At 39.6% G+C, this 23,817-nt stretch overlaps 1 protein-coding gene and 1 long non-coding RNA gene across 8 annotated transcripts in view; one reads left to right on the plus strand and one right to left on the minus strand.

The window, feature by feature from the left end:
• cdin1 (CDAN1 interacting nuclease 1) overlaps positions 1-595 on the minus strand; it is a 50,539-nt gene extending 49,944 nt beyond the window's left edge. For 3 of the 5 annotated variants that reach the window (XM_025901079.1, XM_005477176.3, XM_025901078.1), the window contains exons 1-2: positions 395-517; positions 81-181 (exon numbers count right to left, since the gene is read on the minus strand). Coding sequence is in view for 4 of the 5 variants with exons in the window: in XM_005477176.3 (XP_005477233.1) it covers positions 81-181; positions 395-433 (140 nt within the window). In the remaining variant the exon portion in view is untranslated. Of the gene's footprint in view, positions 1-80; positions 182-394 lie in introns of all 5 variants that reach the window. The other 2 variants (XM_005477178.2, XM_005477177.4) reach the window with 2 other exon arrangements.
• A 26-nt stretch (positions 596-621) lies between these two features.
• Positions 622-23,817, plus strand: part of LOC109196026 (uncharacterized) — a 79,232-nt gene continuing 56,036 nt past the window's right edge. Inside the window, exons 1-3 of one of the 3 annotated variants that reach the window (XR_002057501.2) lie at positions 648-712; positions 843-909; positions 1,319-1,448. This is a non-coding gene — a long non-coding RNA (uncharacterized LOC109196026). Of the gene's footprint in view, positions 713-842; positions 910-1,318; positions 1,449-23,817 lie in introns of all 3 variants that reach the window. The other 2 variants (XR_002057502.2, XR_003215293.1) reach the window with 2 other exon arrangements.

Consider the following 23,817-nt stretch of genomic DNA (forward strand, 5'->3'; position numbering starts at 1 on the left):
GCACTTGGAGCACAGTAATAGTCAATTGGCAAATGCAACGGAAACACACACTGAATGCAATCCAGTGTATACACACTCACCTTGGAAACCTGTCCTTCAGTATCTTCATGCATTGGCGTGTAGGTCTCAGTTTTTCAGTCCATCGCACTATCTCTTTATGTTCTGCTCGGGACAGTCTCATCTTTGAACAAAAAGAAGAGGGGGAGAGAATCTGATCAACACATGCTTCTGCACAAAGTTGTGACAACGCGACCTGCGAGGGTGTCAGGTGACTGACAGCTTTTAAAAACAGCTGTTTTACTGTTTTAGTAGCTGCACCGCTAACCAAACCTAGCTTTATGTTACACGTGCGAAACACTAAGGGCATATCATAACATAAAACCTTCGGTCTCACCAAGGTATTAGTCGGCTTCATGTCTATTGTGTGCAACATGCTGCAAAAAATAGCTCAAAAGCAATAAATACCATGAGAAAGGGCTCTTTACTCTTAATTCCTGCAGTCCTAGTACCGTCCCCGATAGCTGCTTCCCGCTAGGAAGTTGAAGGGGGTTACTTTCATGTGAACACCGAGTTGATTGGTAGAAGAATCCAAGGAGCTGAGTATGCCGACAGATGATTGGTTACTTTGTAGCGCGAAGGCGGTGCCTAGCTAAGACGTGTTGGTCACTGGAACTGCCTTCTCGTCGGCTGTTAACGACGCACGCAAAAACGAGTAGGTATTAGTAATGATAAGATGCAGGCTCTCCTGTTACATTCTTCAAGTATTTTGCAGTCCAGCGGATCTGCCATACATGAGCTGTGCTGTTAGGGAAAACGCTTGTTTTTTGTTCTTTTGTTTTAAGGGAAGGGTTGTAATGGAGAAATAGAGGCACGGTGACTGGGAGAAATAAGGGAACGCCTCCCTAATGCGTATGTGAACTACAGTTTCACTAATAGCATGACAGATTTAACACATTTCTAGCCATGGTTTTGGTTCTGCGTTTACATTTATGGCACTCACTGGGGATGTCAACGACAACGGAAAAAAAAAAACCGATGGCTGAAGCGAACAGTTTTTAGCTTTGACCATAAAGTTTATATTTTGTACCGCAACACTCAGTCTCATTTAAAGCGAAGGGTTCTTGCAGAGATTTCAGACACATGGCTCTTTTATTTGTACTTCTGATTTATTTTTTAAAAATAGTTATTTTAATTTTAAAGAACTGAAGACGCAGTATCTTTATAGCTGAGTCCATCGTCTTTAAAAAATGTTATTTTCCGTATTTAGCTCAGTAATTGAAATTAAAGTGTCTAAATATATTTTCTCACCTTTTTATAGTGGTTCAGTGAGAGTCATATGACATCTGTTACCCCTTGACTCCACAATTACCTCCTATGGGAAATGTTGTGGGTCATCTCCAGTCTTGGGCTCCCCCAATATCCACCAGCATCCTCTCTCAGCAGTAAAGGTATATTGGTTCAATTTACACGACATAAATTAGACGTAAAAAATTCAAATGGATTGCTGTATAGAAGAAAGAACTGTGAAACTTTGAAGGATAAACATTTCCTTTCTGTAACATTTCTAACTTGAAGCTGTGTGTCTTTTAATGATTATGAATCTAACAGTTAAAAATTGGTTGTTTTAAACAACAGTAAGATTGGAGTAATTCTTTAAGACCAAATACATCCCTTGAGATCAATATAATTTTACAATGGCATTACTGTATAATTAGTCTCTGTGGAATAGTGCTAAAGCTCATTCACTAATAGATTTTCTTTTAAATGTTTTGTCTTCTTCAGTTCATTTTTTGTTTGATTTTTATTTTCCTAAAAAAATTAAAAATGAAAGATGATCGCTGTCACAAATAACAGGATTCAAAATGTGTAAAAAAATTAAAAAAAAATCTGTATTATCACCTGTATGCCTGTATAATTATATTAGTCTCTTCTATGGCTGAGTCAAACATTCTTTTGGTTTTCTGCATTCTGAGTGAACAATGCATCAGTGAGCAGAAAGGCTCTATCTGACCTGTGCTGTGTCAGAAAATAGCAGTCATTGTTGTTGGGCAGTGTAGTATGATGTCTGAGATGAGCTGAGGTCGTAGGCTCTGTGTTCACCGGCATAGTGCCTGGGTCTGAAAGGGCTCAGCGCTCTGTAGCTGTTACAAAAGGGAGCTGTGTAGTGGGATTGGTATAGCTAGATAAGATCAGGGCAACTGAGGAAGTCTGGTCTGATTGCTACAAAGGGCTGAGGTCAGGGGCAGGAGGAGCAGTTTACCCATCTAGGTATCAGAGGATCAGGGGTTTTGGTGGGGAGCCGTGTGTGTAATAGGTATAAAAGGATCAGTGTAATGCAATGGTATAAAATGATAAAAATCAGAGAAGGGGTTGGAAGGCTGTGTATTGTAATGGCTTCAAAAGCTAGGGGATTAGAGATTTTGTTGTTTGCAGGTGTCTACTCTTGCCCTTCTATGTACTCCTATGTGTGTGTGTAAGCACACATTTTTGTTTTGAATAAGTTTATATCTGTATGCATTTACTGATGGCTAAGAGAGCCACACCAGGCTGTGATTAGAGCTGAAAGAGAGAGCGAGGTGATGGAGAGGATGCAGGGAAAAGATACGGGGTGAAAGATGAGTGCTTTGGAGACTGCGTGTAAACAGGGCAGTGGTACACCCAGTGTCGCTAACCAGCTGTGAAGCCGTCTCACAGTAGGAGATGAATTTACAAAGGATGTCTCCCTCTGATATCCAGGAGATGCTGCACTGATCTCTGCTCCACTGCTCTCGGCACACCATTGTAGTGCTAAGCACTGTTCCACTAATGGCACTTATATACCTTAATGCCTGGAAAACATTTACAGTTTGCTTGCAGCAGAGGGAAAGTGTGTGTCTGTGGAGAAGAGGAAAATGCGTGCATGCATAAGAAGTGTTTTTTATCAACAGTATCTGACAATGAATTGAAGATTTGTGAGGCTGTGTAATTTCCTTTACTCATCACATAGTTTAAGGAAATTGCAAGCCCTCCCATGTCTTACACATCGTCCCTCCTTACCATATCTAGTGATATTACTCACGTTACAAAGAGAGCATTTTGTTACACTAGATCGTCAGCATTACTGTCATAATGTTCCTTTTTTTCCATTACTGAAGCCAGTGACTTCACTCCCCTGCACCACAGAATTGCTCTCCAATCTTCAGGGAGTCTGGGATCTTAGCTTTAAAAATCACAGTTTAAACATGAGGCAAACCATAACCAGGAAATGCCTGTAGTATTAGCAAGGTATCGGATTCATACATCCCCCCTGTACAGCATGACTGCCCCTGAAAATCCCACATCCATATTTTACATCATGGGAGACAAGACACATGTGTTTCACCTAAGCTTTCAAAGCTGTTTCTTTCATTTATTTTATTATCTTTTAATGAATTTAATTAGAGGACATGTAATTAAATACAATTGTGCTCATCCCCTTAACACACACATATGTGCAAACATACACACACACATTTGGCTGTAAATCTGTAAATTGCCCAAAACAACATGTGCAATGTGAGCAAATTTACTGGATTAATAGGGGATTCATAATATTTTGGGATTGTATTTCACTCTAAACGACTGCATGCGGAAACAAAGGCTGCAGCCCAAACTCATTAATCATAGTCAACGGGCTGCCCGAGTGCAATTTGCATGACCGAGGTGGCTGCACATGCTGCCGTTCGGCCTAGGTTGCTGGATCTGCCTCGATTTGGCCCGGGCGTTAACGCTGCGTCAATCAAGGATAACCCAATAACAGTATGACAGAGGAAGAGGGGAAAAAAACATTTTCTTCTCATTACCCAACACTCCTTCCCCTCCCTCCCTCTTCCTGGCTGCCCAACTTCTTATTTTAGTTAGGACTAATTATACTGGCCTGATGAAAATGAAGCCATTCTGGATCTGCATCTATTACTGAAAGCATAAATTCCTAATTTAAAAAAATATGTACGATTTAAAAAAACTTGAATATTTAAAATAATAAAATATTTTTCCATCACTAACATCTTAATGTATATTAATAGATGTCAAAGTCTGATTTGAACGTTGCATGTATTTTCAGAGCAAATAGACGTCTAGCTTTTTAGCTTTTTTATGGTGCAACGTAATTACTTTTATCTATAAAGAAAACTTTTTAGGTCGCTCTATATTTTTGTCAGTCACAGTTTGGAGCCTCACTAAGCCATTTTAACTGTAGATAATTGGGTTGAGGCGTGATGCAGTGAAGTTCAAAATGAAGCACAATTTCACAACGCTCTAATCTCACCAATGGCTCCATACACTGAATTCTAATTATCTCGTCAGGAACTTTAAAAAAAAAAAAAGTGGCTTTTAAAATTTTTATTTCTAGTCCATACGAGGTGTGTGTGTACATGCATTGGTGTGTGTGACACGTGATGATGTGTGTGTGCGTGCATAAGTGTTTTTTTGTGTATGAGGCACACACACGCGCACACACAGACACCCACTGTCACCACACACAGACACGTGAATGCGGCTTGTGTCTGGTCTGGCCTCTCTACCTAGCTCTGCTGACGAGGCTCATGCTGTGCTCTCCCCCCATCCCCTAATATCCTGGAGGCATTTTTCTCATTATCAAATATTGTTTGATGTCTTTGTTTCTTGATGATTAACCATGGTCACCAAACACTGGTCTGGATTGTTTAAAATTTAATTTTGGGGCTCTGAAGTACCTGCAGAGGGCCGACTGGTGGGGACACCCGTATTTTATGTACGCTATTTTTCACGCTGAAATGCAAGAGGACACACATTGAAAAACACAATAAATCCTGGAGGAGAATCATTAGTGGAATACTAGTGGTTTTATGACCATTGTTATTCAATGCTGTATTGAGATGCAGTAAATTGTATTGTTTATTATGGGTTAGTGGATTCAGTTCAATTTTCAGAATAATTATGTTGTTTTTTATTTTGCATTAATAAAACTGCTCACTGTATACTTTTCTCCATGTTCAATGTAAAATCTTAACGTTCCTTATTTACAGTGTAAATATTTGTTTCTCAAATCCAGTTTTTATTTTTGTACATCTTTTTGCTTATTCCTTGTGTTTTCACTTTACCGACCACATATATTTCACCAATAATTTGAACATCATAAAGACAAACATCTTGCTTTAGGTACCCAAGATTTATGATGGAATCAGCATCATTGTAAGCAAACAAATAGGGAAACAACAATCTCCCCTAATGTCAGCATGTCAAAACTATATTGAATACTTGAAATATCTGTGTATCTAAGGCTGAATAGCAGCCATTGTATCAGTCTAATGATATTATCCTCTGAAATTTGGAGTGAAAGAAAAATGGCAGAAATGAGCAGTACCATTGTCTGCCCCCATTTTATTTAAACAAATTGCAAGTGCAGAGAGGCGCAGACTGAGGGAAAGGAAGAACAAGGGAGACAGAGAGAGAGACAAAAAGAGAGAAAGTGCTCTGTAAATGAAAGGTTATGCGCCGTCCCATGTGTTTGTATTGTCAATAACTGGAGAAGGCTGTCAAGAAAGTGGGGAGATAAAGGTCAATAACTCAGGCAAATGTGTTTGTATTTGTACACTCCTGCTGATAGCATAGCAAACGTCAGGGCCTGTGTCTGACACCCCACAACAATAACACAAACAGTGGGGCTAGCACTAGAATAGTCATTATTATTGTTGCTGCTGGAAATGAGAGGGAACCTCAGCACATGGCTGTGACAGCCGGCGCAGTGTCACTCAAACATCACTCCATAATGAAACACGCCAGAGATCAGAAAAGGCGATGATAAAGTGTAAACACAAAGAGATTATGCTGCCGGATGATTCTGATATTTGCCTTATTTTCTTGTCTCTGAAGAAATATGATCGTAACCATGATGTTTTGGAAGCACTTAACACAAAATGTAGGCACTGGAATAATTAGGCCTGTTACTTTTGTTTGTTTTTCTTTCAAAATAAAGTTTCCAGAACTTCCCTTTTATTATTTATCCATCGCTAATTTTCAAGCAGTGAAGCGTGCTTATTTTTTAATAACGTCATTAACTTTAATAAAGTAAAATATGATAATTGTGAATTTAGCCCCTTTGATTAGATCAACGAGAATTTTCCATTTTCTCCTAAAAGATAAAATAGCAAGTAAATTAAATGTGTAGGACTAAAAAGAACAAAACACAAACACACACAATGTTAAGCTGTAATTTAAAAGCTCGATTCATTTTTCATGATTCCTATACGTGTTTAACTGCTATTTTTTTTCCAGAGCGGTTTAGTGTTTCTCTCCGTGGCCTTGAGTGCAATAAATGTGCAATTAACAGACTTAACTAATTCATGAGGAACATTTTGAGACTAACGAAGGGCATAACTACTGTACAGACGCCACTGTCATCGGTGAATATTGTTATTGTTCTGCTTTTAATTGCTGGAGGAGGAGGAGGAGGAGAAGGAGGAGGAGGAGGCAGCGTGTTTTGAATATACGTCTTCGGTTACCATAGCAAAAAAGAAACACAGGCTCCCTCTTGACAGTTATATCTAACGTCAGAGGTACGTGGAGGTGTTAACTTCTCCAGTTTAAACCAGCTACCAAACAAATGACCCTTTTTAACACACAAAGAAACCAGATATAAGTAGGTATGCCACAAGTAATGACATCAAGTCATTTGGCCATTCATCTTGATATGTGATCAAAGAAAAGGTTCCACAATTTTTATGTGCCTTTAAAACACAGACTTTTTTTTAACCAGATATAATTTATGTTATTTTAACTGTTATTGCAGTGGATTAAAAAACACTCAACTGTCCTTCTTTTCTTAGGAAACTGCAATGATTAAATAGTTTTAAGTAAAATACAACCAAAATAGCTGCCTCTCTGTCTGATTTTTACCCGAGAAGCGTATTTTCTGTTGTCATCAGCGCACGTGTCCTCAAAATTTGCAAACGTTGTGCTACTGTTGTGAGCGGATGAAGCAAAATGTACTTTAAGTGAGTATATAAGTCCATAGGGGAAAGTGGATACCTCTCTCTCTCCCTCTGTGTCACCCTCTCCCCAGTCAGTTTGTTTGTTGGCTGTGGAGCCTCGTAGTGGTTTACATTACATATGATTATGTAAATCTGGAGCTGTTCCTGTGCATTATGGGCCAATGCATTGTCAAGATCTTTTCTAAAGCAGTCAAGTAGCTATTTCTGAATTCTTTTATTATTTGAGAGTGCAACAAAGAAAGTCTTTTGTTCACTGTTTGCCGCACACACACTAACATGAATACACAAACACACACACACACATACACGCGCGCTCCTGCTGCCGTCCATGACTTACTACTGTCCCCTAGTGGTGCTCGAGTCCACAATCCCTTAACTCTCCATTTCTATCAACTTTCCACGCTTCCATTCACCTGACTTCCCCCTGTCTTTGTCCTGCTCCCCTTCTGTGTGCCTTCTCTCTGCCTTATCATGCTCAAACATTTAAAGGGTTGATTTGCAGTATTGTATGACAGGGAGCTCCAATTATGCATTGCTGTGTCCACAGTGACTTTGCTTTCAATGGAGGGCTCAAACAGTGTCAACAAAAACAGGAACCCTGATGTTTTGTGGCTATTGTGAGGCCAGAGCTCGTGTCAATAAGGTATTGTTTAGTCAGAGTGCCACACCAAAACGGCAGTGAGAATGTTATCAGACCTGTGGAAATCGGGTGTGCGTATAATAGTGCTAAAATGTAAGTATGATTGTTTGGACAAGCCCAGCACAAATGCATACAGGGAACAGCCTTGGAGCTTTGTCACCTTTCCACGCTGTTCTTTTTAAAGTGAGCAACGCAGCGGGAACTTTTATAGAACAAAAACCCTTTTTTGCATCTGTCGCTTATTTCATGATTCTAAAATTACTCCTCGATTATTTATTTGTTTTAGAATTATTTTTAGTCAGGTCAAGAGTACTCTCTTATGCCTGCCATCACCGAGTTGATCTCCTATTCCCGCAGATAATAGTATGCATTTTTATACTTTTTGTTTTTGCTTTCCTGATCACTGTTATTCCAGCTCTAATTGGTGTGATAACCTGGAACAGTGCTAATAAACAATAGGGTAAAAGGGTCAGCCTCCACTGGCAGTGCATGGACACACACAGTCAAGTCACTCATGTCAAATGACCAATTATACAGGTTATAGAGGATGGCACCTCCGTCTCCAGTGCCCCGTCCCTCCTGGGATAGCTTTCCAGTGAGTGGGCTATCACTCAAAACCAAACCACATTCATTCATTAGTCCGTTAAGATGGGCATCAATTATTCATTGAGAAAGTGGCCAGTGGATTATTTCTGTCAGCACAAGGCTTATTGTATCAAAGGTTGATTATGGCTGTGTTAATTTAGCATGCACTGTTGTTTGTGTGATTTGTCAAAAGGATAAATCTTAAAAAAGAAATGTGAATTTAAAAAAACTTCAAATACAGTTTTTTCACTTAATTCTAGAGTTTTTATAAATATATGTAAAACTTTCACAACAATATATTTAATTATTTTAACCAAATGCAGAACAGTTTTAACTTATAGAGAGTGCATCAGTTTCACATTGCCCTGCATAATTTAACTAAATGTAACTTGCTTGTGTGATACGGTGTCGTCATGATTTATGAGTCAAATATGCTCAACACCTTCCCTTTATTCTTCCTTTCAGTCACTAACAATCCTGTGCTCACATCTTTTTTTCATGGCATCATCCCCAAAATTCACACCCACGCCACTCTGTAAAATCTTTTTATTAGAATGTTAAAAAGTCCTGCGGGGATTTTTTTTTTAGAGAACTCAGTAAGAGGGGAACTAGTAAAACAGTTAGCCTAAACTGGACGATTGACAAAGCCTTGGCTGAGACTGCAAACACAGACTCATGCATTGTTTTGCAGTTAAAGTGTTAATTACATCATGCATTAAGCCTTTTTTAATGTATAAAAAATTGTTTTGTACCCAAAATTTTTATTAAGCTATTCATTTGTTGTTTAATGTCCTGTTTATACTCATTTTACAAAAAAGTTAATTTTCCCTATCAATTTTATAGTAAATTACATGATTATTAAAATCACATTTTTATTATTTTGTACTGAAATGTCTGAACATTAACCTACTTTCCCCTTCATCTGACCCATAGAATACCCTTTGAAAACATGACTAAGTGAAGTGCTATTTAAGCAAACACGTTGCGAGTGAGGCAATGTTTTAGCAAATATACATGGAGTGTTTTGGAGATTAGTATCCTGTTACAACACATAGCAACACACTTTAGTTTCATGTTTGCAGGGTTTTTCCCAATGACAAATTTGACCTCCAACTTCAGAAAACTCGTTCAAAGCAGGAGATGAGGAGATGTGGTATGTAAGTGTACACCATGTCAACAAACTCCTTTTAGCTGGACTTTTATATCGCATTACATGTTATGTTAAAGGATATTATTGTTTTCGATACAGATTTTAATAATATTGCCTTTTATCAAGTGAAATATGGGCATATATAAATATTATCCCGCTATTTTTAGGATGAATGATGGGGATTCTCACAGACGAGTAGACACTTTATATGGTCAGAAAGCTCATTTGTCTTGACCTTTCCCCCCATTACTAATCCCTGCCAGTGATATCCAAGTGTCACCACGTTATAGGTTTAAAAAGTTCATTGATCCAAAAAAAAAAAAAAAAATGGGTGTGTCACTGTTTTTAGAGTTTTAATGAAGGATAAACAGTGAAGAAGTGACAGAGTGCAGACTTGGACTTGGCACTGAGCTTTGAGCCTCAGCAGGCACTTACATGTGATGCAGTGACAGCTCTTTGAGTTGGTGGGGAAATTAATTCTTGCTCAGTGTAAAGAATCTATTCATAACAGCTTTTGCTTGAGAAAACATTAACAATTTTTCATATGGATCAAAGTGGCCATCTGGTTAAATTCACACAGGCTATACCTTATTCATGCACCTCGTTTACTGCTCTCGGTGGATTACCTTAATTTTCTGTCTTCCCTTTTCCCTCAGGTTTGTAGAGCACTTGCAGAGTGAGACTCTCTCAAGAATGTGTCTAATTTAGTGGCTAAGAGGCAGATTTATACCTGTGCTAGTTATGAAGAAGGTTGCTCCCTCGAGAAGCCCAATGACTGTTTACGGGCGGCCTGACAATGCCTCAGCAGATGATGAAGCACCTGCCAGAGTCCCCCCCCCCGCCATGTCTGTTCCATCCCTTTCTGTCTGTCTGCTCACCTCCCTTCCTCCTGCTTTCTTTCTTCTTTCACTCTTCCTTCCTCCTCTCTTTCTTAGCGCTCCTCGCTCACTCCTGTCTCCCTCCCTTTCTCTCGCTTTGTTTCTTTTCTCAGAAGCCACCATCTCCTTCAGTTACCATGGAGTTGTGCATTTTACAACCATTCGCACTGCTCTCCCCAGAGTGAACCCATCTACTTACTCTGCCACTGAGAATAAGAGTTTTCCCTTCCATGTCCTTCTGCCATTCTTCCTCTATTCTTCCTCCCCTTCCACACATTCGTACACCGGATGGACAAATTGACAGCAGTGCACAAACACACACCAGCGAGCAGAACTGTGGTCAGGTTTTGTTTATGACAGAGAAAGGCAATATCGGGATTGTTTCAGAGTAGTGTCATCACATGAAATGTATCGCTGTCAGGAGTATGTTTTATATGTCTGGGCTCTTGGCTGAAGCCATTTTGGGAAACAGAAAATATCATATCGTGTGACCTCCTCTGGTATAAAAGTAAACTATCAGCTGTAAATCTGATACACAGCTACAGTGCTACAGTTTTGCGTGTGTGAAAAAGAAGAGACTTGAGTCCACTGCGACATAAGTAAATGAAAAAAACACTGTTTTATGAAGTTAATTCTATTTTTCAATTAATTCTTTCTCACATGTTCGCAGTGATCTAGTTTTTAAACTGTGATTTTTAATAGAATAAGTATTATATATTCTCATTAAATTATACAGTTTTTCTGTGTTTCTTGGAAGGTAAAAGCAAGACACAAGGTGAACTGATTGCCCACATTGGAACTAAAAAAATACTGATACCCTTAACATATATTTAAAAACAAATAGTTATGCGCTATTCATTTTTCCAGTGGAAGCATTTTAGGTTAATTTCCTCTTATAAAAATTTTAGAATTTTATAAAACCAATAATTTGTCCTTCCTTATATTGTATAAGTATTAAAATATGGCCAATTCTTCATCACAGTGTTAAATTGCATTTGTTCTTTCTTTTAAGTATCCAGGCTGCATTAAACTCAGTGGGCCATACACTCATTAATGTATGTTGTATGAGTTTGCACCTGTAATTAAGTGTCAGTTTATGAAACACACAAACACTAATAATACCCAGAGCTTTTCTTGGTGAGCCCAGTGGTGGCAATAGCCCATCCATCAATGTCCCTAATGAGGCTCATACAGACAAGTCAGCGGCAGCTTCATGGGTCCCTCAGACTTATTTTCTGTGCTATAATATATATGCTATGATAACCACCCAAACCCCCCTACCAAGACAATGTGAGCAAAGATAGAGAAAATGTGTGCGTATCTGTGTCTGTGTGTATATACATGTTTGTGTGCAAGGACAATAATAAGCATGTCTTATTAAAGTGTGCGTATTAAAAGTGTGTTCAAAGTTCCCATTAACCTCACTGCCACTTTAGTTTAGGTGATGTTAATCAAAACCAGCACCATTAAGTGCGAGGTGTTTAATATGGCTACTATTTTCAATGTCACCATTAATAATATGATGCTGAGTGTCCAACTTGAGAGCTAATGAGGTGTCATAGGTTATTTAGACCAGTCAGAAACCAGCACAGGATATCAGTTATACAAAGACCTTGGCTTCGACACAGTTGTACAATAGCGAAGCTATTATGTAAGGCACAGTCGACACCAAAACTCTGTTTGTACAGATCTTGTTTATTTATGGTTTCAGCTAACCTGGCGTTCACCACTGAGATTCTTCAGAAGCTTATGAATGATAATCCTCTTCCTGTTTATCCAAATCATATTTCTCTTCTCTCTCCCCCCGAGCCACAGTGTACAGAATGTGGCCGCCATATTTGGATAAGAGATATACAGTTTTTAGAATCTAAATCCTTTGTTCTGTGGACAGATTTCATGGTCGGGATCCTTTCTGCACTCTTCCCAAGTTACAAACGTACTTTTTTGTACTTTTTTGTGCTTTTAGGGGGCACGGTTTTGAAATCACGTCCCCCTTGTGATTAATGTGAATTTATGTAACAATAAGGAGAAACTACTTTTGAAATACTTTAAGACTCCTTGATATATTTTTTTTTCTGTTTGTCAGTATGAAAGCAGCAGCAGTCAGTGTGTCGGCGGTTAATGACAGAGGAAGTGACGTCTGACAACTATAGCCTGCCACTGTGGTTGGTTCTTTAAGAGCAAAAGGAGGTGGCCACGTCTCAACGCTAATGGAGGAGGAGAAAATGGCCGTGTCACTCCTGTCAACGTATTATGCTTTAAACCTAGACAGTTGTTGTCGCTCTTGCAGGCCCATAATTTTATGCCATTAAAAGTACCAAGGGGGGAAAGAGTCAGAGAAGAAGGAATGAGGGAGGTGGGCTCTGAAGTGAAAGCAGTTGTACAGTTTCTCTACCTCTTGTTTCCTTCATGCCTGATTCCCTGCCACTTTTGTGCTGGAAACTTTTGGCATTTCTTGAAAGCATAAAGACCAGTTGGGACTTTAAAGTGATCACAAAGTCAATCATGTTGGCTTGAATTACCAGCAATCTCTGTCAGTTAGTCCCTCTCAGCGGCTACGCCGCAATGTGTGGGAGGGGTGTAGGCGAGAGGAGCGCGTGCTCGTACGAGTGTACATTAACATACTGTAAATGCGTGGGAGTAAGGAAAAGTATGAAACTTAAATTACAGATGATGGCACAAAGGGACTCATTTTCATACCTAATTGTTTTAAGTTTAATAAAATGAACTCGGCTTGCTTGGGAATTTTCTGAGAAAACTATACGGAGAGGAAAGCACAGTTTTAAAGCAAACTGTGCGGCCAAATTACAAAGCCCCGCAGGTGAGAGCAACTCTGACACTTCTTTATGAATTGCCACTAATCGAAAATGTTGGCAGGAATTACTGTCACTTGTCCTGATTTGTATGCATGGCAACCTTTTTCATCTCAAAGAATACTAGACCCCACAAGGTCTTTACATTATGGGCAAACATTTGCAATTATGATGAACTCTGCCAGCTTATCTCAAAAGGAACAGGTTCTTACTGATGGACAAGAAGACATTTTAATGAAATAAACTGCTTTGAGCTGATGAAATAAAGATTGCGCCACCTCAGGGCACACTCAAATTAAATTATCAAGATGACTGCATGCATGCCGCCCCCATTAACGCAGGTATCGTAACAGCCTAATCGCACTGCACTTGCTCTCTATAGCATTTGTGAAAGAGCTACTGTATACAGTGGATGATGCTAACACTCATCCTCTCTCCCACGTTTCAGCCCTCTTCCACTAAAGGCCTCACAGCTTCTCTTTTACTTCATTCAGTGGGATGAACTAATGTTGAAACCATATGTTGTCCCTGGAGGCTGAGCGAGTAGACACTGCGATGCATGCGGTTTTATGCGTGCAGATAAACATGGGCTTGTCAGATGTCTCTGGAAGGAGCCCAGAGTCCTCTGCCTTAAAACAATGTTGGTGTTGGGGCGAGAGACTGTGACTGGCAATGGGAAACACCTGTGCTGGGGTGAGCAGCTGGGCAGCATAGGGTTAGGGGGGTGCAGGGGCTTTACCACTGTTAGAAGAGGAAGGGAAGGCAAGAGGGAGGTATAAAGCCAGTTCGAAAGGCCACTACATCCTCAACATTTGCTTCTGAGAAGTGGAGGTCGAAGGAAATTAGTTACAGTAATGTCTTGGTTGTTGCCACTTAAATTTTAACACACATGTGCTGGGAGGTGAGCCAGAGTCTCAGCCTGGAAGAGAGTGTGCACAGCACTAGTTAGTGAAGACCATTAAAAAAATTGTAATGGTGGGGGGAAAATACAGGAAATATGTGACTTAATCCATAAATATTTTTTGGATCAAAAATCATTCTTTTAATATCTTAGTAAGGACTTGCCAGAAGTTGCTATAACCACAATAAATAAAAAGTAAATAATTTACTTACAAAAACTGTGTTAAAGTGGCAGAAATATTTTTGTAGTGTTCTTTACTTTTGTAACAAAAAATGGTTAAACTTGCTTAAGTGTTAGGGCAATTTCTGCAGGCATTCCAGTTTTATATTTGTTAGTTTCTTTAATTATTTATTGAAGAATACCAAGCCTAGTGGAAAAGAAAGTGTATACAGTATAAACATGCAAATCTCAAATGAAATAAAGAACACACAACACAGCAACAGTTTCACAGCCAAACATCCTACCCCGCTGCATATCCATCAGCCTCTCCTCAGCGGCCCGACGCTCCACTCTCAAGTCAGGTCGATCTTTCCATCTCATGCTTCTCTATCCTGAGGTGCCTGCTGTCAATTTATCAGACTCTTCCTTTTAATTTCATACTTTCCACCGTGTAAGCATCCATCTTCACTGTCTGCAGCAGTGTTAGAGGGTTCAGAGCGTAGTTGTGTGTAATAGAGGCTGATGTGTAGACCACAACTGACAGGGAGAAGTTGCAATGGAGTAATGAGTTAGTGGAGAAAAAAAATTCAGTATACTGCACGCAGTGTGCGGTCCACGTTGTAAATTTTGTTGGCAGTTTTTTCTTTTATTTATCTTTTTTATTTCTGTACATGCGTGTATCAGAATCCAAAAATGTCAGTTTAAGTTAAAATTTCATGTATTTACGTTTAGGTTTAGCTTTAGTGCCCAGGAATAAGGTTGTTGATATAGTTAATCTAAAATTTGTATCAAGCTACTTACAAGCCAGATGCCTACAGTATGAACCTGAAAACATGTGTTGGGGAGAGTGACGTAAAGTAATAGAGTGGATGTTGCAGTACCTTTGTTCTGAACTGACGTTTATCAGTGGTTGAATCTAGCAGTCACACAGCCTTATACAGTCATACTGATGAAGAGAAATCGCCTGTATTTCTGGATTCAAGCATAAAATTAGTAGATTAAATTTTTGTTAAACTCCATTAGCCCTATTCCTTTGATTTGACACATCCAAAATGTGCACTGGATGTGACACATAAAATATAATAAATCTAATCTTTATTTTGGACTCTCAAGCCTTGTCTCTATAACCCTCTCCTCATCTTCTCATCATCCTTTCCTCTTGTCTACGTTTTTTTTCTGTCTCTGCATCTACCAAAATTAATTACTGTATGTTTTATTTTATGAAGGTGTCAGGATGAAATGATGAATGGCTTGTAATATCAAAAGATTAAAGGCACAATGCAATGAAGGACGCACCTGCTTACACTGTGATAGTGCTTACATGCGGGCGCACACACACATTTACACACACAAAGCATGCACTCACAGTCTCCGGGGCCCCTGATATCTGGTTTCATATTTGATATTAACTACATGGGGGAGCGATTATGGCCACAATGTCATTACCAGTGGTAGAGGGGCATAATAGAAGTGAACTTTTCAAAAAGGTCCTTATAATTGCTGCCTGGGTCCTTCTTGATAAAATTCAATATTGATATGTACACCGGTCCCCTCATTACGGCCACAGATGAAAAAGAGCATTTCAGCATTCTTTAATGAGCGCTGTACCAGTGAAGGTCATCTTAATGGGGTTCAACTTGTTTTTTGGGAGCCAGAGGTAATATTCTAATGAGAAAGAGCCACTACACCACTCTAGTAATTCTGTAATTGCACCCATGGATGCCACTTTATTGTTGCCTGTGCAGCAGTGTTGAAGTCCTTTGTTGTCATTTGCAACATTGCTTGTCCTCTCTGCTCTGGTTTGGTGGTCCACTTTCACACATAGAGATGCACAGACACACTAATTACTGTATTTTAAAACACTATTCAGTGTTTACTGAAAACTGAAGTTTTTTCTTTGCTTACTTATGAGCAGACGGCACAATGGCTGTGCAGTGTTTAGCACAGGTTTGAATCCACAAGCCAGCCAGGTCTTTTTGTGTGATGTTCTCCATATGATTGCATGGGTTTTCTCCAGGTACTCCTACTTCCTCTCAGAGTCCAAAAAAATGCCTGGGATTAGGTTAATTGGAAGCTGTAAATTTGTTATAAATTGTCTATTTTTCTGTGTTAGCTCTGTAACACTGTCAGCATTTTTTTAAATAAAAAAACAACAACCAAAAAGCGACTAATTGTCCAGTGTTGCACTGCACTTTGAAGACTTTCTGTGTCCAATTTAGCCAGTTTTAAAAAACATCTTTTGGAGCCTAGAAAAGAATTATTCACAGTAGTGTTCTTCAACCACGTTTAACGTCCTAATATTTAGATTAATCTTTAGACTTTATTGTTAAATGGGCTTAGCTTCTGCATCTAAAAATTAAATCCAATGCAGTGCCTTAAATCTGCATTTTCTAATTACCAGTATAGGAGGATACCCGTCTGGTTGCAAAAAGAAGTCTGATTATGTCAAAGTCTATGAAAAAATTACCCTTCTTTCCTATGAAAGTTTTTTTCTTGTTTTCTAGGTTAAGGTCTTTTTCAATGCATGATAGTCACTTTCCTTAAGTTCTCAGTCAGATCCCCTCTTTCCTTTTCTGTGCTAATAAAAAAATGGGCAAGTTGCAACTTCAAAACGGCAGTCCTCAAACCAATTTGTGACGTAATGGTGGCGATATTTATCTTTTATACAAAGTTGGTGGTATAATCAGTGGAGTTCGCCATTAGGCAATTACAGTTAAATCACAGATTACACAAGGAGCCTAGAGAAGAAGTGCACGTTCAAGATTCCAGAGGTTGAATGTCCTTTTACTTGGTCGATTTGCTTCCCTTGAGTCCAGTCTCTGAAAAACCCCATGAGCTATGCCGACAAGACAAATGGACAGACAAACGGCACGTGGAGGCCATCTGTTGTTGCCATGGTTTCCTTTCCTCCATAACAACCCTTATATTATCGCTAAACTCAAAGAGAAATCAGAACAGTGTGCACTCCACAACTTCCACTGGCGATATTTAGATTTACAGGAGCTTTCAGTCCAGTGGCTGTTAGTCAAAACTGCTTCAGAAATAATGTCTAAATCAATTTTCACTGAACAACAAATAGCTTTTCTTCTGTTAGCATTTAGCATAATTTGGATTATTGTAGAGTTGCATTATAAGTTGGAAGTTGGTTGCTCCAGATATAGTTTCTCTGTTTAAAAAAAAAAAAGCTGTGAAAATAGTTCTAAACTATACCAAGCTTCTAGATCTCCCCCTTTCCTCTTTGTGCTATTATTCCCTATTGTAGGTCATGTCAGTTTAAACAGGATCTTCAAATATTTTCACTCTGACTTGTATGCACATGGGAGATGCACTACAGAACCAGAGGTTAAAAGTCACACAGCCTTTTCCCTTTTTGGACACAAAAATAATTTTCAAAGTCACGAATCATCAACATTCAGCTTCCCATCCAAAACAGTTTCAGTTCAAGACAATGATGAAAAAGATGTAACCTAAACTTGAGGGGTGAAAGCTTAGGGGCATATACTCTTTGGGGAATTAAAATGAGCAATTTGTCAAATTTCATTCAAAGCAGTGAGGTTTTAAAGCATGGATAAATTTCAGTCTCTCCTGTCTTTGACTAGAGAACGTGGAAGAGTGAACCTGCTCCGTAGGATTCAGGCAGCTGTATAAAACTGTGAGGGAGTTTTAAAGGTGATGAGAAAAAGGCAAGGCAGTGAATATCATCTTGTAGATAAGACAGCCACCCCGCTTTCCACAGGCTACATCCGTTTTATTGCATCTGGCAGCGAATTAAGGCATGTGTGGGGAAAAAAAAAAGGACGATTGAAAATGAAACCCCGGGCTAAGACCGCATTCAGCCCGACTTCTTTCCTTCCTCTGCACTGACATTAGACTTTGATTCTTCACATGAGATCCTCTGATGATGATGATGAACCATAAAAAATGATATAGCTCAATAAAAGTACAAAAAGGTGCAAGTTCATAAAGCATACCTGGGGGCCATGTTAGGTTTGGTCCATCCCAATGCATTTCTTCTCCCTCTGCTGGTTTTTAGAGCTGATTACCTTAGTTATTTATAGATGAAACATTCTTTGATTTGGGAGAGTTAGTGTGGCTGGCTGTTTGTGTCTGCCGGGTCCCATGAGGCTGATACAGTGGCGTCCGTTAAGAAAGATGTATGACCTATTAACTGTAACAGACTGGGGTAATACTGTATAATACAATATAGTTGTCATTGCTGTTGTCATAAACAGAAATGGGGAAGAAAAGTCTTATTTGAATATATGGAAAGTGATTGGAAAATTGCCTCAATTAATACAAAGGACAAAGGAGACATTTGTGGGAATTGTCTTGTTGACCTTGAAAGTCTGTTTTTTCCAAAATATAAAAATAGGTCATGTGACTCAATATAACGACATCATGCCAGTATACTAAGCTTTGAGTCTATAGATTGTGGAAAATCAGCTGCCATCTACATCCAAGGAAGTGTATAAACATATCAGTTCTTTCCTTTCCTCATTGATCCTTTTATTGTTTCCTCTCTATTGAAAGAGTGCAGAGGCACTCGTGAGCAATGGCTCCCTCCTCTTCAGTCATGTGTGATGTGACTTGAGCTGTGTGATCTCTGTGAGAGAAAACCCTGATGCATACAGGAAATAATCAGGGCAACACAGGCAGGGTTCAGAGGAATGCAAATATTTTCAGAGTGCTTAAGAAACAATACCACACACACATACACATTGCCAAATATGGACCACCTCCACCCCACTCCCCATGCTCACATACACACGCCACATCATACACACTTTTAACCACAATACATACCCACACATACATCACACACTGAGGGGGAAAAAAACAAAAAAAAAACCAACCAGCCCCCTGACAAAACTCTCCCCAAGTGCATTTGCATAAAACATTAAGCTTAACAAAATGATTACACCTGACAAGTTGAGTTGGAGGAAGAACATCGCCAGTGGCAGCCGGTTACTTGCAGATCCTGCAATCATTCTCTCGTCAAGCAACTGTTTCATGGCCGCCTTTGTAGGCACTGTCATCCCGCTGCATCGTGATTAATCCTTCCCTTTTGTTTTTCTTTTCTCCCTTCCACCCCTCTCAGTCCCTCCCACAAATCCAATAAGTTGCCCTTAAATCAGGTTACCCTGCACCTTGCAGATAGGAGCATTGTGATGGATATGCCAAAATGCATGCCAGGCAGCATGTTTTTGTGTGGAAGCACTGTGAAATTGTACTGCTGTGATTTTGCATTATGGTGCTAAGTGTTTGTCTTGTAATGCAATTAAATGTGCATGTAAGCCACCCCCACACTCCCCAAACTATTGTGTGCCGTATTTAATAATTTTATATACGCTCTTTTGTGACATTGCCATTTAACCTGAGGTAAAATAGAATAATTTAGAAAAGAATAACTTTAGAGTGTTTGCCATAGAGAACACAAGCTGGATCATTTTAGAAAAAAAAAGATGACAATCAAAACATTAATATCCTTCTCAGTCATATAAGCCTGCTGAAAATTCTTAGCTCAGAATACTTTGCTGAAGGATAGCTTGCAGATAAAGAAAGAGAGAGATTATTGCCTCCTTTCATTTCTGCCCCCCTGGCAGCTCTAGGTATGGTAATATGGTTTTTGAATATTTGCAAGCATAAACTTAAGAAATGAGTGCTGATAAGGAGTGACAGCAACAGAGGCAGCAGAGATCTTCAGCATGACAGGCGATGTCAAAAACCCTGGTGACGCTGTCACTGTGACAAACTTTTCAAAAGAACAATGCACACACACACCGTTATTGAAGTGAGCTGCTGCAAGCCTCTCTGACAGTGTTGTCCCAGCAGTTAAAAAATGGAAACATCACCTAATTATGCACGCCATATTTTTTATCTGAATACTTAAGCCAACAAACTTTCAACATATGTCAGTATACTTCGCTAGAGTGCCTGCGTACTACAGGCGCATCGGTAGAATGAAAGATTTAATTTCGGGGAAAAACTTAAATGCGATTTAAAAACTGATCATTTGAACAGATTTTTCCACAGATGGAGAAAAATAAAATTGGGATTTTTTTGTTTTTGTTTGTTTGTTTGGGGTTTTTTGAGCTTCAGTCTGCATTGGATTTATCCCGAATCTGACATTAACCTGCATATAGGCAGGTGTTAGTCTGACGCTCGGGTTCTATTGAGTTTTGCTTGTCTTTTCATCTTCTGCTTTACTTTTATTGGTAACTCTGCACACCCTGTCACGTGTGTTAGAAGTCATGAGGATCATTACTTTCAAAAAGAACCAGCTGGCCCATTGTTTAGGCTCTAACAGCTGTGTCTATTTTCATAACCCATTTCCCCTTTGTTCTGCTACACCTCCATATAAAGTATAGAAACAGGAAGACAGAGTTGTATTTCACCATTTTCATGAACTCTTACCCTCATGATAGCCTAGTGCTTGGTGTGTGCCTGCATACGTGTAGGTGTCTGTACATACAGACTGTGTCAGTGTGCATGTCTGAGTGACTGCAAGGAGGAAGGCAAGTTCTGTAATCACCTAATCCAAACATACACTCAGGGAATCTCATTACTGGACCTAACAGTTCCATTTTAACCTTATCTGGTTTCAATCAGCCACCTCTCATTTGGAGAAAGGCGCAGAAACTTGATTCCTTTTGTCTAGAAGTCTGCTGTCGGGGGTCTCCTGTTTGTCTTGTCTATCACCATCTTTTACAGCTAACATTATTTCCAATTCTCCTTCAGCAGTGAGAGAAGCGATTTAAGTGGCAGCAAAAAAGCTGCGTCTCGTCATCCAGCTTCCAAGTAGCTGTGTGTGACATCAGCAGGCTTGTATGTGCAGAATGGAAGGCTGCCATGGGGAACTCCTGTTAACCCCACACTCTTCCATGGTAACCCCATTTTTTGCCCAGCAACCCACTTCCACGGGCCCCCCATCCTCATGCAAACGGACATTAAAACGAAACCTGACCCTGGCCCTGGAATCTGTAAGGTACTGCTTTTTTTCCCCCCACTTTTTTTTTCTTCTCTCTTAAACAGGGAATCCTGTAGCTTTTGCATATGTGTGCTGTGTGTGCAGTGTTAGAGTAGTGAAGAGGGGGTCAGAAAAAGGTGAGCGTGAAGCGACGTCAGCGGCTGCAAGTGAACTGTCTCAAGAATCCCCAGATTAAAAAACTCCAGAAGGTTGAGAGTCAGAGATAATCACAGGATCTGGAATTCACAATAACAAACTAGCCATATATCTACCTGTCTCCGGCCTTCCTCCCCGAGACGGCCACGGGGTCAAACAAATGGCTGCATTCCATCAACTGCTCTTTTTTTTCCTCCTGCTGGGCTCCCAATGAAGTGTCTGGAAGGATCAAATATGGCCTCTTAAGTGAAGCTTTTAACAGCTTTTTTGGCTTTCTTCACATGGATATCTTCCATTATCATTATGATTCCTTTTTTTTAATCCAGCAAGTTTCTTTATTCTCATTTTTTTGAGCACTGAGAGTTGTCGTCATGCTATTTTTAGTTTTGGGAATAACTTTAAAATGGACCTTACCACTATAGCATCACAACTGTGACTCAAGCTAAGAGCTCATGGACCTGGAGGATCTGAGGTTAGAGGTCTGGAGTTTTGTGGTTGGGGTTAGAGCACTTCCTCTGAGACTTATGTTGGAGCAACGGGCTCAGTGGCTGTAGTGATTTCTGGGTTGAATTAACAGTTGAGCAAGGGACCTGTGACTAGTGTCTGGAGGGAGCTGTTGGGGTCTAGTGAAGGGTCTAATACAGCAGGTATGATTTACATGGCTGTGAGAGAGTCCAGGATCTAAGTCTGCCCAGACCCTCTCTCTAGGGACTGTGCTAAAGGAGGTGCTGCATTGTGATACTTGTGTGATTTATGTTCCCCACGTACTCTTCCTTCCATTGGCTGACAACTTTATTATTTATTTCTGTTTGTTATAATTATGTACTTTTGTGCAGTTAAAAATACTGTACATTGCTTCGCCATTCTGAAAACCTTGGGTTGCAGCCTAGAGATTTGACCGTGTGCCTGTCTTTTCTTCAGATCTGTTCTCTGTAGAGGTTAGCCTTTGTTGTTGCCCATGTACCTGTCTAGACACAGAGGATAATTTGTCCCTTTGCTTCCTCCTCTGGTTGCTCCATTCTCAGCCAGGGAAATTACCTTACAAAGAGGGCAAGGGTTGCCGATTGAAAGTAAGTTATTTCGTCAGTGTAAAGTGTAGTAAATAGCCCGAGGTTAGGAAAAAATAATGATATACAGTCTCATCCAGAGGGAGACTACAGCATGAGACACAATCAAACCCTTGCAGAAAACTTTGTGAAATGCTTTCAGAGGATGTATTTCATCATGTTAGATTACTGCAGTGGATAGTACCACTACTGGATGGTTATATCATATTCATATCCTGTATATCTTGGCATTGTGCGCCAACATTCCTCGAGCATAGTGCATGGGATTTAGCACTGCAGGGCATATCTAAATTCATCTATTGATTAATGTTGCAGCAGGAAAAAACAAAACCAAAAAAAACCAGTCTTTTCATCATCGTCTGCAGTTACACCACTGACTGTTTAATACCCCACTCACTGCTGCATTCAGATTATTTGCTTTCACAGTCAAAAATCGAAAGGTTGTAAAAATTGACTTCCTGTACAGGCAGTGAGAAATAAATTTCAGTTGTATTGACAGCAGCCAAACGCAAAAGCTATTGCCCGGCATTTAATTATTGAAGAGATTGATCAACAAAGTGATTTGTTTGCCGTGGTTCGGTTAAAAGGCCTAATTGAGTCGAGGCGTTCTTTTAAAGGCTTTTATTTGTTCGTTTGGCCTGAATCAGATTGCACGACAACCTTTGGTTAGAAGGACACTGTTTAGTTTGTGTGAATGGACTTAATAAAGTTTTTTGAAAGCATATTTTAATTTATGTAGGTTTAAAAAAGAAGTAAAAATGACAGGCCGCTTGAGAAATACATTAGCGAACATCGGTAGCCTGAGCCCTCCGACCACTTTCTCACCTGTTCTCTATAATCTGGGAATCTTTTTCACAGTAGATGAGGACCTCCAGATTTTCAGCAGTCTTCCACCTCTCCCATTGATCTTTTACTTTTCCCCCATTCTGATCAATATGCAAGCAGTCGACTTCATCGGACTTGTATGCTGCACTGTATTGCCCTTGGTCTCCCTGTGAGAGTTTAAAAGTGACTGACTTGTTCTTCAGTTGATCCTGAGTATGCACTCTTTCCATCTTTGCAGATGTAAATGCATATGAGCAATCAAATCTCATGCATCAGAGATCATATTTTATACATTAATAGTTTTTTTTTTCAAGCAGTATCATCATAACATTCTCTATTAACGTCCAGCATAGTTATCATTAAAAAAATAATGTGCAGAAAAATGTATTCTTTGTCTGCATATGTTTGGGGGTATAAAAACAGGTTTCACCTTCTTTCTATTGGATCCATTCTCAACCTCTGGCTCACACTAGCAGCGAAAGAAAGCAGGACAAGGCAGCAGAATGTTTTCATCAGAACAATATCTTAACTCCATAGCAAGTGAGCGGTCTAATCATCTAACTTTAGACAGAGATGGGAATGTTGGAATTAATGGCATTCCAGGAGGAGAGCTGGGGCTGGAGAGAACATTCAGAGAGAACATTCAGAGAGAACATTCAGACAGCATGACTGGAAGAGATTATGAGA

This window comes from Oreochromis niloticus, linkage group LG19 (assembly GCF_001858045.2).
Source record: "Oreochromis niloticus isolate F11D_XX linkage group LG19, O_niloticus_UMD_NMBU, whole genome shotgun sequence".
NCBI lineage: Eukaryota > Metazoa > Chordata > Actinopteri > Cichliformes > Cichlidae > Oreochromis > Oreochromis niloticus.